Source organism: Serinus canaria, chromosome 11 (assembly GCF_022539315.1).
Source record: "Serinus canaria isolate serCan28SL12 chromosome 11, serCan2020, whole genome shotgun sequence".
NCBI classification, from domain to species: domain Eukaryota; kingdom Metazoa; phylum Chordata; class Aves; order Passeriformes; family Fringillidae; genus Serinus; species Serinus canaria.
In genome coordinates, this window is record NC_066325.1 from 13,524,406 (window position 1) to 13,542,414 (window position 18,009).

The 18,009-nt window shown below is 49.3% G+C and overlaps 2 protein-coding genes across 2 annotated transcripts in view; both read left to right on the plus strand.

Moving 5' to 3' along the window:
* Positions 1-1,695: 1,695 nt before the first annotated feature.
* Positions 1,696-3,062, plus strand: AGRP (agouti related neuropeptide). The gene is made up of 3 exons (XM_030227670.2): positions 1,696-1,882; positions 2,151-2,245; positions 2,867-3,062. The coding sequence occupies exons 1-3, from the start codon at positions 1,699-1,701 to the stop codon at positions 3,056-3,058; spliced, it is 471 nt and encodes a 156-aa protein (XP_030083530.1). The 5' UTR covers positions 1,696-1,698; the 3' UTR covers positions 3,059-3,062.
* Positions 3,063-4,216: 1,154 nt separating this feature from the next.
* ATP6V0D1 (ATPase H+ transporting V0 subunit d1) overlaps positions 4,217-18,009 on the plus strand; it is a 33,117-nt gene continuing 19,324 nt past the window's right edge. The window contains exons 1-2 of the mRNA XM_009090693.4: positions 4,217-4,415; positions 13,582-13,753. Coding sequence (XP_009088941.1) covers positions 4,286-4,415; positions 13,582-13,753 — 302 coding nt within the window. The 5' untranslated portion in view covers positions 4,217-4,285. The remainder of the gene's footprint in view (positions 4,416-13,581; positions 13,754-18,009) is intronic.

Here is an 18,009-nt window from a genome sequence, read left to right on the forward strand (position 1 = left end):
AGAGGAAGCCTCCCAAGAGCCCGAGAGGTGGTGCTGCAGCCAGGAGCAGTGGCTCACACTCTGCTGAGGACATGCTGGGAGGCCTGGGGGGTCCTCCCGGTCTGGTAACAGCCTGGGCAGAGCCTGGGTTATCAGCTTTCTCTGCAGGGGATGTCAGAGCTTGCTGAACCCTTCCTTTTATATCTTATTCTGCAATTCCTTGCAGGGCTGAAGCCACTCAAGGCCACAGGTATTCCCCAAAGGAGCCGGGCTCTGGGGAGATGCAGGTTTTTCAAACAAGACATGAGTAAGAGATGCAGTTAGCACAGGTGGAAGCCTGGAGAATCTGCAGATGGTGCAGATGGTATGCGGTCAGGAGCTGGAGGACTTCTGGAGGCTCTGCACTATGAGTGGATGCTTGCCAGGAGATACAGATAGGCAACATTCCCTTTGAAAACCAGTCAAGCTTGGCATGGTTTTGGTGAGGAGATTGTAGCCCTGTTATTTCTGTATTTGGGAACTAGGAGATGTCCTCAGGCTTGGTGCTGGAAAGGGAAGTGGGATGGAAATGGAAGTGGCCTGCAAGGACAGTGGGGATCACTTCCAAAAAACCTGGGAGTTTGGAGCTAACAGGGACTGTTCCTTCCTGCAGCTGTGCAAGGCACAAAGCAGGAGTCCACCCTCCCATGCACCACCCCACTGGCTGCCTCTCCATCCAGACAAAGCCCGTTTTCCAGAGACTCCCACCCACCTGGTAGTTAGCAAAGTCATGTGGTCACAGCACTTAATTAATAAAAAGCTGATATAAATCCCAGTAAACATGTGGGGAGGAGGCCACCGAGGCAGAGAGCGGTAGCAGCGCTTCCAGCGAGCTCAGTGGAGCAGCGACAGCAACCCCCTCTCTGCTGGGAGAGGTCAGTGCTTACCACGGGAGGGGGCTTGGGAGCATGCGGGATGTGAGCCCATGGCTGTGGGGCTCCCCACAGTGCAGAGGGGTCTCTCCCAGCAAAGAGCTGGGTGGTTTTGTGGGATGGGGAGATGAGGAGTGGCCAGCACTGGGCTGCTGGAGCCAGGTTTGGAACCTCAAGGCTGCCCAAGCAAACACAGGGTTTCCAAGGATTTGGCTGACATTTGGTGGATACCACCTCCTGGACCCTTTACTTGTACTCCCTAAGAGGTTACCTACTTTTTAGAGCCTTCAGGTCCCCAAAGCCCACAGCCTGGCCCTGCAGCTTCTCCTGTCCCTCAGCTTTGTGCGCTGTGGTCCATCTCCCTGCCCAGCACTCAGATTCTAGTGGCACTTCCAGGCTCAGAGCCTTGCAGGAGCCATGTCAGATGTTTTGGCCACATGCTCAATGGTCTGGTGGCTGCTGTGTGTCGGGCAGAAGAACCTGAACTGACACAAAAAAAATCAAATCTCAGTCCATTCTCTGGTGGTCACCCCTTTCTGTGGGGAGATCATGAATGTGCTCTCATGTGGAGTGCCCCACAGCAAATGACAGAACTTTGGGGGCTCCTGCTCCCAGGTGTCTGTGGGCCCAAAAAAAGGCTCTCAAGTCCAAGGGAACAAACAGCTGGGAGTGGTGGCTGTGCTGGCAGAGGCTGACAAAGCACTTCTCGGGGTGCCAGGGGATGATGGCAGTGGAGGGGACAGGCCAGGCTGCCAGCAGGTGGGCTGATGCCGGCCAGGCCCCTCTGCACAGGTTGTCCCCCAGGACCATGCTGAACGTGCTGCTGCTGTGCTGTGGGCTGCTGCAGGGGATCCAGGCTGTGCTGGATCTCAGGACTGCTGACCTCAGCTGTGGCCACCTGCAGAAGGCGAGCGGCGGGCTGGAGCGGGTGGACAGAGCCCGCCAGGCCAGCCTGCAGCGCAAAGGCAAGGAGGTGTCTGCGGAGCCGGCAGGTGAGTCCTGCGGCCTCCTGCTCTCCACTGAGCCCACCGGCTGCTCGCTGGAAAACCCATGGCCCCAGAACTGAACTGGGCATCCCACACCCAGAGTCAGGGGGTCCCCTTAAAGCAGCACAGCTTCTCCTGGCCCTGGCTAGTGAGAGCAGCTTGGCAGCCCACAGGCAGTGGGGTCTTTTTTTTTCTGGGGACCCATGAGCAAAGGGAGAAGAATCAGAACTGACCCTCCAGCAGCCTCCTTGTGCAGTCTCTCTGTATCTCACAGGAGCTCTCCCAAGGCTGGGGTTTGAGCAGATGACCCTGGGGGTCCAAGAAGCTGATGGTGACCTTTTGCAGAGAGGCAGCCTGCTGGAACCACAGGTATGGCTCCCTGAGCTTTCTTACAGACACCCTAAGAGCGGGGCAGCCTCAGGCCACAGCAGCCTTCTCTGTGTCCCTAGGGCTGGGGGGTTTGGAGCCAGCACAGTGCTGCCTGGGACAGGACTATCTGTACATCACCTGAGGAGCTGGTATGAGCTGAGGCTGCTCAGACCTGCAAGGGGCTCCAGCACTCAAAGGAGAGTGGTCCAAGCCTGTGCTTCTGTAATCCATTTAGTAAAGCTCAAGTGCAGCCCAGGAAGCCTCTGCAGAGCAGGAGCTCGCTGGGCAGTGCCCTGTGTTGTCTGGCTCGGCCCCTGCTGCCTCTGTTCAGGCAGAAGGCCATTTGCTAAAGTCCAGGCTGTGCTTCAAAATAAATGTGTGCAGAAAGGCCTCGAGACACTGTGGATGGTGGAGGCAGCAATGCCTGCAGAGAGTCTACACTGCTCAGCAGTGATTTCCAATAGAAAATAGATCCTGGAGTTGAACATGACAGAAGCCTCTGCTGCTGGCAATGCCAAGCTTCAGCAGCCACTCCTGGCTCTCTCCCCCACAGTTCTTTTTTCCTGGCACGGTGGTCCAGGACCATCTCTTCACCTCCTCTTCCTCTTCTCTCCCCTGCAGGCATCATCCACAGAACTGCAAGCTGAGGGCCGTGAGGAGCGCTCCCCCCGCCGCTGTGTCCGTCTCCTGGAGTCCTGCCTGGGCCACCAGATCCCCTGCTGTGACCCCTGTGCCACCTGCTACTGCCGCTTCTTCAACGCCTTTTGCTACTGCAGGAAAATCAGCACCAACTTCCCCTGTGGCAAGAACTAGCGCCCCTGGGGCTGCCAGCTGCTTGCCCCTGTGTGTGCCTCCTGCTCTGCAGCTCCAATAAAACCAGCCCTTTGCAAAAGCCGCTGCAGAGTGGGAATGGTGTGACGTGTCCGCTCGGGCTCTCGGGGGGTGGCAGCAAGGTGAGGGTGGCCTGTGCACAGCTGGGCAGTGTCCACACATCCACATCAAACCAGATGTGCCTTTCCTGGATCCATAAGTGGTGTCTCAGCAGCAGGGGCACCCCAGGTGATGTTCTAGCTATGCTGCTGTTACCCACAGAATCGGGCTCGTTCCTTGGTGTGCACCCAGCCGATCATGACACACTCCAAAGAGACACTGATTGTTTATTTCAGAGCTGCCCCAGCCTGGGTGCTCGGTGCTATTCTACAAATCCAGCACAGCCCACCACGCTTTCTGTGCCATTATTTACACAGAGAACTTCAGGGTTAGTGACTTCCCAAGCACAGCCCCTCTATTAAGATTGGATGGCAATTTCCATAGCAATCATGTAACTTAATCCAGGTAACTTCTACTCATGCTCAGGGGAAGGGTCTTCACCTGGGCAGGGTCTTTTTGACCCTCCAGGTGTGATTTAATGTTGCAATAAAGATAGCTCAGCTCTAGAATACATGAACCTCGAGTATTTCACTAGGTTAACATGTACATGTAGACATACATCACCATCTTAACTTATTGCACCCTTAAAGCTTGTTCCAGGATATTTTTGAGTGAGGGGTGCTGCCTGCTGCCTGTTCCACTGATTAGGTCTCCTTTCTTCGTGGTTAGGTTTGAAAGTAGAGAGAGGTCTTACATCAAAGAACATCTTGCCTTAACAGAACCTTGACAAATTCCACATTTTGCAACACCTTCACATCAAACAAAACTATTTTATTTTTTCACAGAGCAGCTCCTCGCAAAGCTCTTTAACTAGCTAGGTATTTCCTGACTAGTAGAAGCGGTGTCTCGGCAGTAGGCGATACTGCGAACTCTACACGCGTATCCTCCTTGTGCCTGTATCGCTCGCGGTGACTTAGGTGGAGCGAAGGGGAGGCTCACGCCTGGCGCTGGGCAGCCGGAGCAGGCACGGCGGGCACGGGCTTATGGCGGCCGCCATCGCCTCAGGCCAGCCCGCCTCGCGGTGGCTGCCGGGAAGGGGCCGCGGCCACGTGACCCGCCGCGAGTCACGTGAGGCGGCGGGCGGTAGCGTTGCCTCTCGCCGCTGCCGCCATGTCGTGTTTCCCGGAGCTCTATTTCAACGTGGATAACGGCTACCTGGAAGGGCTGGTGCGCGGCTTTAAGGCGGGGGTACTGCGGCAAGGCGACTACGTGAACCTGGTGCAGTGTGAGAGCCTGGAGGGTGAGTAGCGGTGGAGGCCTGAGGCAAGCGGGGACAGCCCCCCGCCTTCCTGAGGGGAATGTCCGGGCTGTGGGTTGAGGGGAGATGGTGGGGGGCTGTGGGGAGATGAGGGGAGGGAAGGGGCTGTCTGGCAGTGGGGAAAAGAGGCGATAGCGGCGTTTATGAGGAGCTGTTCCCTCTTTACCCCATGGTTGAGGACGCAGCCGGTGTCCTGTCCTGGCCCCCCACCCCGCCTCAGCTGACTCAGTTTCCCGGTCGGCCCGGCCGTGTGATTGCAGCAGCTGATACAGTGGTGTGAGGGAACTTGAGCTCCTACTGCTTTCTTGAGGTAGCCGTGTAGCTGTACCCTGCGGGGTTTAGGAGATTGGTGGGTTTTGACAGGCCTTGCTGGTGAGACATGTTTGTGCCTTCACTCCCTAAAGGGCAGGAAGCCTTTTAAGGCCTGGAATAAGGTTATTGGTATAATCTAAAATCCCTGATATCCATGACTAGTGTTTAAGGAGATCAGGTCTCATAGGAAAGTACCTGCTGTTATTGAAAGATCACTATTGGAAAAAAAATCGAGTGCACATCTGAGTAAATCCACCAGTGAATTATCTGTCACCTCTGATTTGGTGATCTCTTTCAAGGCTAATTCTGATTTCCAGCCATCATCTTTTTTTCTAGATCAATGTGTACAAACTTGCAGAACTCTAAGGATTTCTTTTTTACTGTGAGGGTGGTGAAACACTGGCGCAGGTTGTCCAGCGAGGTGGTGGATGCCCCATTCTGGAAAACATTCAATGCCAGGTTGAATGGAGCTCTAAACAACCTGGTCTAGCTGAAGATATCCCTGCTCATTGCAAGCAGTTGGTCTGCATGGCCTTTAAAGGTCCCTTCCAACCCAAACTGTTCTGCAGTTCTATCATCTCCTGTGGTCAGCTCATCATCTTAATTAGTTGGTGCTAAACTGTTCCTCTGATCAGTGACCTGCTTAGCGATTTTCACTCTTTGGTGTACAGGGCCTGGACCACAGTTCACAAAGATTAAAACCAGGCCTGTCTTGAAATAAACTAGAAACACACGTATCCAGAGATGTTGGTTGTCTTGATCAGTGGAACTACAATTATTGGATCATTTTTTCTTCTAAAAAAATAAGTTAAGCATCAGTTTTATCTAGACAATCATTGCTGAATGGTTAATTGACATTGACAGTTTAGGTAATCCCTGGCCAGCCCAATCCTGGATGTAGGTTACCTGGAGTGAGCAGCTCCAGGTAACAATAGAATGGGAACAGAGTGCTAGAGTGCCGTGCTGTGCCCCAGTCTCTACCTTAAAAATCCCCAGTATATTTTTGCTTAGGACAGAAGCTATTTTTCTGCTTTTCTCTTTTTTTACTTCTTTGCTTGCAGCAGTCACTGTCATTCCTGCTGTGGAGCCCAGGGCCTAAAAAAGTGCAGTGGGAGTGACTTCTGCTTTCTTGGTAGTCACAAGTCTCAGCATGCCCTGAACTGTGACTTTCACCTTTCCTGCAGATAACTTCCTCTTTGGAATCTTTCTGTACTTGGAGCTTCTCTTTTCTTTCCATTTCTGAACCAAGCTGTTTAAGCCTAGTTCTCCCTTAGAGTGGTGTTGGCTGCATTTGGAATGAGTCACATTGGAGTTCCCGCATGTTTGTCATGGTATTGTTGCTGTTCTGTCCCCAGCAGCTCTCTGGTGGTGGCAGCTGCTGTGCTCTTGGTCACGCTTCATTCAGAACCTGAAGGCTCTTCCAAATTCACTGCCCGTCTTGTTACTCCTTCGCTTGGCTCGCCGTGCCCTTTTGGAAAGGGATTTTTCTTCAAAGGAGCATTGTTTTTTGTTACTTACATAAGTCTCTGGTCAAACAGTTTATTTCCTCTGTCTTTTTAAGTTCCCCTTCCAGTACTTGTTTTCTGTGCTCCACTGACTTTTAACATGTTTCTTTCCTTCCCAGATCTCATCTGCCCTAAATCCAGGCAGTGGCTGATGTATTAGCAGCCAAATTAAATACTGGGGCATAAATTACTGATACATTCTTCTCTACTCTGTTTAGTCTTTGCTGCTGCCTCTCACGTGTCTGGCTCTGCAGTTAGTTCCAGTCCTGAAGTTGCCTTGGCTATAGAGAAAGCCTGAAGGACCAAGGCTGTTCTGGGTCTGGCCCTGGGAATTGGATATCTGGCTGCTTGGATGGCGTTGTCGTTCCAGGTCTGAAATGCTGCTCCTTCTCATGTGCCTAGATCAGTCTGGAAGCATAAAGGGATTGACTTGTCTGCTTCAGGACTTAAGCTGGCAGTTTAGTGTTGCTGGAAGGGAGGAAATCATGCTTTTCTGCATGATCCCCTGTTGTCTCTGTTTGTCTGATCACAAGGTAATTGACCCAAGCTCTCCATTGTTGAGTCAGAAACAGAGAGCCAAATGGGCTGTCTCTGGTCAGAAAGGCTCCTGAGCTGGCCATGAGAAATGCAGAAAAACATGGATTGAGGGTGTGTGTGTGAGAGCTGTTTTGGTCTAAGCTTTCTCTTAAACCCTTTAGCAATAACACGTTTAATGCCTTCTTTCAGCTCCCAAAATCCTGGTGCTCTGGTTGTTCCTCAGCTGAGGCCCTGTGCAGTACACATGAGCTGGGAGCGTTTGGAACCTGCTTGGTGATCGCTGTTGTATCCAGTTCCTGCTTCTGACACAAGGTGTCAGTGAAGGACCTGGAGCTGCTTTCCTCTGCTCCAGTGCTGTGAGCATGGATCTGTACTTGAGTGGAATCTGTTTGGGGCAACCAAACTTAGGAGTCACGCAGATTTCTACTGTCAAAAGATTGGTGAGTCATCTATGGCTCTTCAAGCTGTGGTGGCCTGTCAGAGGTCTGATTTTCTGTCAGGAGAATGAAAAGCTGTTGGTGCAGTTGAACAGTGGTGATGCTTTTGAGCATCAGTGTTCAGTCTGGGACTGAAATGTAGGTTATCAACTGGCTTTACTGTTGGTCTGCAAAAAGTGTGCATAGCCCAAGACTGCACAAAGGCATCTTGAACCAGGAGTGTCTTTACCCTTAGGTCAGTGTTCATGAGCATCCTATTGCTACTACTTATTCTTGCTTCCACAGCAGTAGTGTAAAAAGCTGCTTTCTTTCTGACTTGCCAGTGTTGTAGAGGTGATAGGGGGTGAAATCCAGCCGCAGTATGTGTCACCTTCTAGCTGGGTGATGAGGCTGAGGAGTGACAGGGATTTGGCTCAGGCTTGTGGGCCTCTTTTTGGAGAGGCCTTCTGGAGACTGTGCATCTCAGCACCACCACTTTGTGGGGCCTGTGCCTCTGTCCATGCAATTGGCACAGCTGGGAGCTGGGATGCCTTGTAAACAATGGTGTCCACTTGGAGGAGTGGGATCTGTCCATAGAGTTTGTCTTCTCTACACTAGGCTGTGTGCAGTGTGGGCTTTTGTTTTCATTGTCTCAAAGATCTTTTTTTCTCCCCTACAGGCTACCATTGCTTTGAGGTGTTCAGCACATCTCTTTTCACAAGAGAAGAGCAGGGCAGGCTGTGCTACCTGTCTCTTTTCCATTTTAGCACTGTGGCCCTGGAATTTAGGCCCCAGGAAGGCTGGAGTGAGGCTTCTCTTTCAGCCTAGCCACATGGGTAACATGTCCTCTCTTGTGTGGGGGTGTTGCAGAGTTCCAGACTGACTTCAAGAGTACTTTTGGTGGAGCTCATGATATTCCCCAGTGTGAAGGGGGGACAGCATAAATCCTTTCCTGTGCAGCTCCTTTACTGTACTGCCAAGTAGGGATAGGCCACTTGATGGTCCCATGGTAGGACCATGCTTAGATCCATCCTGAGCTCCAAGAGTGGTTCATTCTGAACTCGGGGGCTGTAGAAGCCAGGCCTTAATGTGCTGGGGACCTTTCAATGGCATTCAGACAATGATGATATATCATTCTCCTGTCATCTTGGAGCCCTCTGTGAAAAACTGACCCCTGTGTGTTGGGACTGTGCAGCAGGACTGACCCCTGGCCCCAAGAGCTTTCTCTTGCCAAAGGAGGCAGAGTCTACAGGCAAGGTGAGATCTGAGGAAAGTAGAGACCATTCCTGTCCTCTGAATGCTGACTTCTTGTGTAGCAACAGAACAGTGTCCAAAATGCTAATTTTGGTGTCCTGCTAATTTTGGTGCTTTGTCCTGCATCGTGTATGTGTGTAACCACTAGCTGTGGCTGTTTCATCAACTCTCCTGTTAAATCAAGCTTCAGGAAAACATAATTTATTGGAAGAATCATGGCACTTCCATAGCCTGCTAGATCATAGTAGCAAACAAACACTGTGGCCACTGGCTTCCTGCAGGGTTCAGCAGAGGCTCTTTTCTGTTTGTTCTGGCCTCCTTTACCAGGCAGAGACCTGCTTCATAGCTTCTCCTAGCTAAACTTCAAGCAGCAGCTGAGGTCAGCTTCTCAGTACTGGTGCAGCTTCAGCCCTTGTTTGGGTCCTGCCCCTTGTTAGATGATGCTGCTGTCTGGGTTTCCTGGCAGGTATTGCTGCTTGGCAGCCGATCAGTGCTTTCATCTTGTTTTTCCTCAGCTGTAAGCTCCTGCAGCATGAGACTGTTTTCTGCCCTGTTTGTTTTAGTTTCTCAGTGATTTGTTGCCTCTCCCTTAACCCCTGCACTAGGCTTCTGAGGTTACAGATACCTTGGGCTGATGTCCTGCATTGGGCTTCTGAGGTTAGAGAGTGACTTAGAGCAGTCTGCTTTTGGAGGGGGGAAAAAAGCTTATTGGGGATGCGGGGAGATGAGGAGGGGTTACCTTGCCTTTTGGACAGATTAGGAAGGGGCTGCCTAGTTGAGGGGCTCCTCATGGAACACAACCTGGCTGTGCTAGGTTTGAAGCTCTGAGTGGAGTGAGTTCAGTCCAGGAAGGGATGGACTAGAAACACAGGCTGCTCTTTGGTGCTGAGGGCATCTCAAACTGGTGAAAAGTCAGAGGTGAGTTACTGTTGGAGGAAAGAGCCAAAGATGATGCTTCTCTGTGTCTCACCATGGCTCAGATGAATTTGCTGCCTGACAACAGAAGAGGTAGCACGTCACTGCTGGTGGTGTGCAACCACAGGAAAGGTCTTAAATTCTGCAGGGAACAAAGGGTCTCTGAGTTAATCTTGAAGGAGATTTCAGAGAATCAGCTCAGGAGTCTGAGGTGGCTATAAACAGACCAAACAAACAGCAACAAGGCAAATGGTAATGACTGCAGTCTCCTGAAGGGAGATGTGGGCGATGTAGCTCATCTGCAGACTGCTGTGTAATCCCTCAGCTGCTTTATGGCCTCCAGCCTGGGAGATGGCAAATGATATTTTAATTTTTTATATAGGCGGTGGTGGCCCCAGGTGTTTTGGAGGAAGATGTTGAGGTTACAGCAGATAATTCTTTTGAAAACATCAGTTCAGCTCAGAAGTTGCGGAAGCTGATTCTGTGCCTGTGCGTGAGAAGACCGATCAGTCCTTGCCTGGAAGTGTTTGAGCCCTTAACTTGATTCAGAGCTCTGCAATGCAGTTACGGCAGGAAAGAAGGAAGGGTTGGAAGTCTGAGCTGATGGGGCCATGGATCACTCTGTCTGAGAAGGGCTTACAGGAAAGGTTTTGACTGACAGATGTCTGACTGACTAATGGCTTGGTTCCTTGTTATGTCAAAGTAAACTTGCAGGAGAGGATAGTTGCATTAGTGTGGATATAAAGTCTCTTGTGAAGATGTCATCTGAAACATCAAGGTGTTGGCATAACAGTGTGTTGATTAAGCTCTGGTTGTGTTTGTGGCTCCTGTACAGGCAGCTGCACGAAAACCAGAGGGCCTTATCTGAGAGTTGACAGGAGGTGGCTGTAAGTACGTGTCATGGTAATCCCAAGCACTACCCTACCCAGCTGAAAAAGACTGTCATTCTGACAAATGGTTGTGTTCTTGCACAAGGCAGCTTTCTGGGAGCAGTGACCTGGCCATAATTTCCTAGGTTTTGCGGGGGAGGAGAGAGAACAAAAGATTTGTGGTCATTCAAGTGCTCCCTTGCCAAATGCTGGCTCAGTCTGTTACGTAAAGTGTGTGAACCTCTTGGAAAAAGGCCAGAACAGGCGAATGTATCTCAAAATCAGTCACTGGGTTGAGGCCATGTGCTGTTGTTTGTGGGTATATGGAGGAGCTCATCTGAAGGGTCTGGGCTCTAGCTGCAGGTCTCCCTCCTTTTCAGCAGCAGCTAGGGAAGAGGCGCTGCAAAGCCTTGCAGCCAGTGTCTTATTGACCTGCAGCATGTGGGATCTCTGGCAGCTGCCCCTGCCACGGTGCTGCTCTTGCTGCCAGAGGCCAACTCCAGCTCAGTCCAAGCTTGTGTTAGGAACCTGAGCTTTTGGAGAGCCTGGGGCTTGCTCAGCAGTGCGTCCATTTATTAGTCACCGTGCTACTGGGACAGCTCTTCTGGCAGCAGGTTTGTGAAACCACGGGATTAGCTTGCTCTCATCTGAGAAGCTTGACATGTGAATAGTCCTATTAAAAGCTCCCAAACCCTCTTGGCTGAAGCTTGGTGACTAGCCCAACAGCTGGAGGAGGACAGGCTAATGTAAAGCACTGATACACCGTGGGATGCACTGAGTCAGGGTTCATAAATCCGGTCCAACTTTTGGAAAATATGTTCTGTTTTGTCTGCTTGGATGCTAAAAGATTCAGAAAAGTTTAGTTCTGCAGTTTGTGGCTGGCCTTCCTTGTAAAATTGAATTCCAAGTGTTATATAAACATGGCCCTTATTCCAGTTGCAACATAATGTGCTGGCTGTTGTGCTGTGGAGTTGGGGGCACAACCCTTCATGGAGCAGGGCAACATGTTCCGTCCAAGCAGCTCATGGGAGCTTGCTCAGAGCTGTTGGAGAGCCTGCAAGGCACAACGTGCAGCCTGTGTGCCTCTGGTCTAGATGGAGTGCAGCTCTGACTTCCTGGAAGTACAGCAAACTTCTTTTTGTGTCACTGAGTCTGTAGCATCTAGTGACATGATAGCAAAGGAGCTGCTTGCAACCTCAAAAGCAGAGTTTCAGGTTGTGATGACAACAAAACAAACCAATGGTGTTGGACTTGAGGAAACAAGCTTTGGCAGCTTCCCTACCGAAGGCAGATCTGGGAGGATATGCAATAGCTGCTTCCTCTCCAAAGCCATGTATGCTGCAAAACAACATCACATGCCTTTTTGGGCAGACTTAGCTTCCATTAGAGCTCTGCACAACTTCTGGGAAGTGCAAGTAGGAGGTATGTGAATGCAACTACTGCAGTTCCCTGTGCCTTCCCTTGCACTCTGAGCTTATGGGTATAATACTCTTGCCAGGACCTTTTCTCTCATATTCATTGAACATATTAATTGATCAGTTTTTGTTCCATGTTTTCTCCAGTTTCTGCTAAAAGCAAACTAGTAAAGTCCTGATCTGTCAGAAACTTATATTCCACTCAGACTCCAAAGTTCATCATTCAAGAGCTTTAAAAAGTAGGACAAAACCTCATTAAGACATAGTTCAGGATTCATAGAATTATTGAATGGTTTGGGTTAAAGGGTCCTTAAAGACCATCTTGTTCCAAGCCTCCTTCCACAGGCAGGGACACCTTCCACTATACCAGATTGTTCCAAGCCCCAACCTGGCCTTGAGCACCTGACAAACTAAGTAGTATTTAAGTCTCTGGCCTTTATTTTCCTTCCCTGTAAACTCCCATCTGTTTTCTGCAACACTGAGCAGTGGGAACGTCTTTGTAACTGCGGAGTGCTGGGTCAAAACCATCTTTGCTAGAGCTCCTTGGAAATACCCAGAAGAGTAAGTTGGCTTGGAAGCTGTTTGACCCCTGATCCCTTGGGCTGAGAACACTATCATGTTGTACGAGCTCAGGTTGGAGCCTGAGGAGGAGCTCTCCAACTTGTGCCCAATGGCTGGGTGTAATGCCAAAAGATCAACTCCTCAGAGCGGGCTGAGTGCTTCTCTGACCTCAGTGCTGTGGATGCTTGTGCCATAATGCTGAGGACTCATATGGCTCAGTGGAAGTGAAAGGCAGCCTCAGTAATGCTGCTTCAGAAAAACCAGGGAGAAATGTCTTCTTTTGTTTTCTCTGGATGGTGCGTTGACATCTGGTTTGACTCAACTCTTCCAGCTCCTCTCCTTACCCCATAAAGGTCTTGAATCCCTGGGAGGATGCTTGCCTAACTGGCCCTCTGAGGTGAAGCTGAAGGGAGATGAACATTGTGTACCAATGCAACTAGTAGAGCTTTGAGGAGTAGGATTGTATGACGTTCCTTAATTCTGGATTCAGTTTTTCCACAGAGACGCTTAAATGCTTTTGGCTCAAAGAGTGCTTTTATCTTGACATAACTCAGCATGTTGTGGTTACTTGTTGGCCAGGACTGCAGCTTGGTTGGGCACCTGACCTGCTAGCAAGGGTAACAGAGGAAACAAAGGTTTCCTCTGCTTGAAACTGGAGAAAGGGAAGACTTCTGAGCATGTTCTTCCATCCTGGGCAGGGATTGCCTACCATGTGAGGTGGATTTAAATGGCCTTCATCTTCAGTAGCCCCTCTCTACCTATTAATGCCTGAATTCTATTTACCAGCACAATTAGCTGGGCTGCTTTGATAATGTAAGACCAAGATGGTTTATAATTTCTAAGTTGCTGCTTCTGTCTTCCTGGTTTTGAAAGCTTTACAAATGTCTGCACATCACTAGTATCTGGGGAGACTTGCTGTGCATGCAGTTAGGTTTTTGGTTGTGATTTTTTTCAGAGGAGCCTGCATCCAGAGCCCTTTTGGCTACACAGAGTGCTTAAGTTACTTGTTTTTTTCCTCCCCCTGGATTTCTAGCAAGTACCTCCTAGAAAATCAGTAAGCTTCCACCTTGACCTAGCAGAGTGAACAGCTGGCACAGTGTGTGTGCTCAGTTACACAGATGGTGCCACAGATTTGCCTTTAAGGTGAGGCAAGGCTGCTACAGTGAAGCACTGATCTTTTCCTGCATTTGGGTTGTCCATGATAGAGCAAAGTGTGTGACCTAACACATGGGATTTGTCTAGGTGATCTTTCAGAGAAGAGAGTGCCTAGAGAAGTGCTGAGCAGCAGCTTTCTTGGCTATGCTGAAAAAAAACCCAAACCCAGCCCAAAACCCTCTAGAGTGGAATTTTTCTTTCGTTTTCAGACTTGAAACTGCACCTCCAGAGCACAGACTATGGGAACTTCCTGGCCAATGAAGCGTCCCCGCTCACTGTGTCCGTCATTGATGATAAGCTGAAGGAGAAGATGGTGGTGGAGTTCCGTCACATGAGGAACCATGCCTATGAGCCCTTGGCAAGTTTTCTGGACTTTATCACGTGAGTACCAGCTGGTCATGAGCAGCATTAGAAATGCTGGTGTTCTTCCAGACTTGAGAGCTCTCAGACCAGCTTTCTGCTCTCAGCCCTGTGCCTGCTGTGTTTTATGCAGCTTCTTGAATGAATTGGGTGTGATTGTATCTGGAGGTCTCAAAGCAGCAGCATCGTATCCCTGTGTTATTAAAGGCTTCTGTTCCCAGGGAGCACGTGCTCCATTGATACAGCTGCTTGAATGCCTTTCATTGCAGTACTGATTCAGTCTCTTAGAGGTACCATTTATCTTTGTCCCTTGTGTTAAATGTTTTTGTTTTTTTTTAAACTGTGGTCCTGCTGCAAAACATAGGCATATGCCATGCATGTGCATTACAGGAGTTGCTTGCTAGTTCTGAGCCACTGACAGCCTTCATCAAGGCTGATGTGATTCTGCTGTCCCACCCCAGAGGCTCTGGCCCCACACAAACTGGTTCAGGGAGTTGAGCTGGCCAGAAATTGAACAACTTTTCCCTTTTGGAGTTAACCTTTGACTGGTTTGTTTTTCTTGGACAGCTCAGTGGGATCCAGCAAATGCAAGCTCTAGGGGAAAGCAGGACCTGGAATGAGCAGCAGGGAAACACAGGGCTGCAGCAGCCTCAGCACGTCTCTGTCAGTTGGTGGAAACACATGGGGCTTCCACAGCAGGTTCAGCTGATGTGAAAAGCTTGAAATAGCCCAGCACTCTCAAGGTATCTTCTCCCAGAGGTTTTGTACAACCCTCTGCTTCCCAGTGTGCTGCTCTCATTTTGTTCGGTAACAAAATGGAATTTTTTGTGACAGAGGGATGCTAGCTGTCCTAGCTTGCATCTGAAACATGGAAGTAAAATTGACTTTTTTCCTTTCCTTAGTCTATATTCCTGTAAGCTCTAGTTTAGCTTGCAAACTACACAGCCAATGGTCTCCTGTAACCATCAAGGAGATGCCTCAAGGACAAAAGTGAGTTTCTGGTTTGATAAAATGTACTTTAGCTTGCATTTTTGAGAAGGAGATCATACTATGTTCTCAAGTGGGATACTTAATGTATCACCTCTGGTACAGTGAGTCTGGGCTCATCACAAGTGCTCTGGCAAGTGATATTTAATCATGCATTTTTGGCAGTTTTCTCTTATCCTGCTTACCAGCAACAAGTTGAATGGTCTCAGACCATGCCTGCCTTGGTAACACACTGCCTGAGTTGGTAGGAAGGCTATGGATGGCCATGGAAATCCAGTTCCTCTTAACTTCAGTCCTGTTGATCTTTATCCAGGGTCTACATCCACCTTGTGTGTTGCAGAAGACCTTAGACATTTTGTGTAATCAGAAAGGCTGGTTCTTACCAGCTGTTGGAATCACTTTTTAAAACTGGTGTTCTGCCCTCAACTAGATTAATCTTGTTCTGCTTCTGTCATTCTGATTTTGATGAGTTCTCTACAGCAAAACATGATTCTGTGCAGATACCTCTATCTCTTGCTACTGCATAATCTCTTTTTGAATATATTGTTTCTGTTCAGCACAGAATGTTCTTTTCTCAAGTTGTCTTCACTTTTATCTCTTCCTTTCCTTTTTACCCACAAGATTTGCTTTAATGCCATTGTCTGCAGTGCTGCCTAGAGGAAGGCAAAAGGTGAAGCAGGAGAAAGTTGTTTTTCCATATGGAATGTCTGCAGTATTGTAGGGTCTTTTGTGCAAGGAGGTCAAGTGTTCAGTTGGGTTTTGTTGTGGTTCTGCTGCACCACTGTTGGAGGGGTCTGCTCTGGGTCTGCACTCAGCCCACCAGTGGAGTATTGTTGAAGTAGAGAAGGTGTTACCAGCTTTGACTGATGCAAGGTGGGAGTCACTATCAGGGTATTAGAAACTCTCATTACTTGTAATGACTCTACAGGCAGGTTAAAACAAGATACAGTGAACCACAACTGGCTTTTGCCCAGTGTGTCTTAGTATCTTCTCTAGATAAACCTAGTATTTTGGTGACAGACCTAGTAGAAAAGAGGCTTCTTAGGCTGTGACTTCTTAGGCTGCCTTTCAGACTGTGCTCCCTGAAACTGTCCTTTGAGTTGTTGTAGGTCTTGGTTTGGGGCAGGGGACAGAAATTCCAGAGCTTTTTGTCTGCTGACAGTGTAAAACTTCCCATGTGTGTCCCAGATAGTTGGAGTGGAGAACAGCTCTCTTTGGAGCTGGTAGCACATACTTGTGCCAGTGGTTTTCATCTAGCTCAGGCATGTATGGAGGCAGCACTGTAAAAGTGTTCAGCCAAAGGATGTTGGCAGTGCTGGGGATTTTGTGCTTGTGCACCCAGATACTGTGTGATCCTGCCTGCCTGGGGGACACTGGGACAAGCCTTTGCCTCTTAGTTTTTCATTCTGGGTCCACACACAGATAGGGGATGATTTATCTTTGCCTTTTGAACATGACTATTTCCCATTCCATTCTTTCAGGGTAGTTAATGAGACTTGAGCAGGAAATTATAAAGACTGCTCCTGGTAGACAGCTCAAGGCAATTGAGGCACCAGGTGGTCAGAAGAAGAAATTGTACTCAACTGGATATATCTGTGCTAATAGTATACAGGCTGAAATTAAATAAAACACAGTAGAAAGATGTGGAAAGTTTGAGCAGGGCTGGAAAGCCTGAGTTCACAGAGACTTCTTTTGAGTTGTAAACAGAGATTTTTAACTTTGAGTGGGATTGTAGGAGGTGTGTCTGGCTCAAATTGGAAGGAAATATTTTGTAGCATGTCCAGTTCAGCTTTGAAACTTATTGCTGCTTGGATGTCTTTGTGTGTACTTTACGTTTTTGGCCTTCTTAGGACTCCTGGATAACCTCACGTAAGGTGGGCACATCGGGGCCTCTTAACACTCATTGATAGTGGCCACGCTGTGCATGGCTGATGCCAGGAGGTGGATCAAGCACTTAAAAAACAGTCAAGCTTTCTCCTTCCTGAATGTCCTGCTGAACCTTTGAGGTGGTTTTGAGTGGCTCATTGGGTGACTGTTGTGTTTATTTTTTGAGGATGCTCTAATCTGACTCAGGACACATTGCTGAGATCTGGGGAAATGTCTGACTGTGGGAGCAGCTGTGGTCTTTGTCACCTCTGGCCCCAGCACCAACCTGCCAGGAGCCATGCCGTTTGTCCCAGGTGGAATGATACCGTGTCATTTCACATGCCAGTTTGAAGCAGCCCCTGCAGTAAGTGAGGCCAGGGAAAGAAGCAGCAATAGGGGCAGTGCAGGGGCTCTGGAGCAGAGGGTGCGTGCTCCACGCCCGGCTCCAGGGAGGGGAGGCCGCGCTGCCGCTTCCTTGCCGGAAGGTGGCACTCCAGCCCCGTGCTTCCTGTCCCCAGGTGCACAGCCAGCGTGGGAGAGGATGTTCACCTGGGGAGGTGGGCAGGAGTTAACCTCTGTCCTGAGCATAGGAGAAAGGATAGTGTTTAAAAGCACGAGAACAAAACTGACCCCTGAACACGGCTAGGCAGCAACCTCAAAGCAAGGTCTTTGTTTCCCAAGTCACTTGCTGACACTGATTTTTTTTCTTTTTTTTTTTTTTTTTTTTTTTTGTCCTGTTGTGCTCCTCTCCTGGCACCACACTGACTCTTTCCTGGCTCTGGTTCTCTCCAGGAACTCTTCTGTGGCAAGTGTTGTGTTCTTAGTACCAAAATAAGGGAAATCAGCCAACTTCCTCAATTTGTTTTTTCAAGTGGTGGCTGTAGCTGGCAGCCTCTGCCACTGCAAGCAGAAAGCTCGAATTGCTGAGCTGCTGCAGTCTCCATAACACACCTGCTAGCCCTGCATCTTGCCACGCAGCTCCTTGCTGGAAGTCTGCTGGTGCTTCCCCATGTCTTTCAGCCAACCATAGTAGGTTCTGAGTGATAGGCACAAATTGTCTGTTAACATCTCTGCTCCAACGCAAACAATGGACTGTTCGGCTGAGGGAATGCAGTGATGTTCTGTAGGGCAGCAACAAACAGGTATTAAGTGTTCTTGAAACAGCAAAAGCCACTTCCTGAATTCAACAAGCACATGTTGACTTGTGGGATGGAAGTGGGTTTTAGGTTCTTCTTAGTGATGTGCTGCCTTGCCTTTCTGTACGGGCTTTGTTCTTTGTGTTAGCCTGACACAGTGCCATGGCCTGTCTCTCCTTCCTTCCAGTGTTCCTGTATATGGTTTAGATAAGACAATGTTATGATAAAGAATCCTGACTCCAACCTGCTGTAGCCTGATCAGCTTGTCAGCTTTAGTATTTTTCCAGT

Excerpts from the sequence above, each read along its gene's own strand:
- AGRP (XM_030227670.2), top strand. The coding sequence starts at position 1,699 with ATGCTGAACGTGCTGCTGCTGTGCTGTGGGCTGCTGCAGGGGATCCAG. Across the intron at positions 1,883-2,150 it reads GGTGTCTGCGGAGCCGGCAG|GAGCTCTCCCAAGGCTGGGG; the intron begins GTGAGTCCTGCG and ends TGTATCTCACAG. Across the intron at positions 2,246-2,866 it reads GCAGCCTGCTGGAACCACAG|GCATCATCCACAGAACTGCA; the intron begins GTATGGCTCCCT and ends TCTCCCCTGCAG.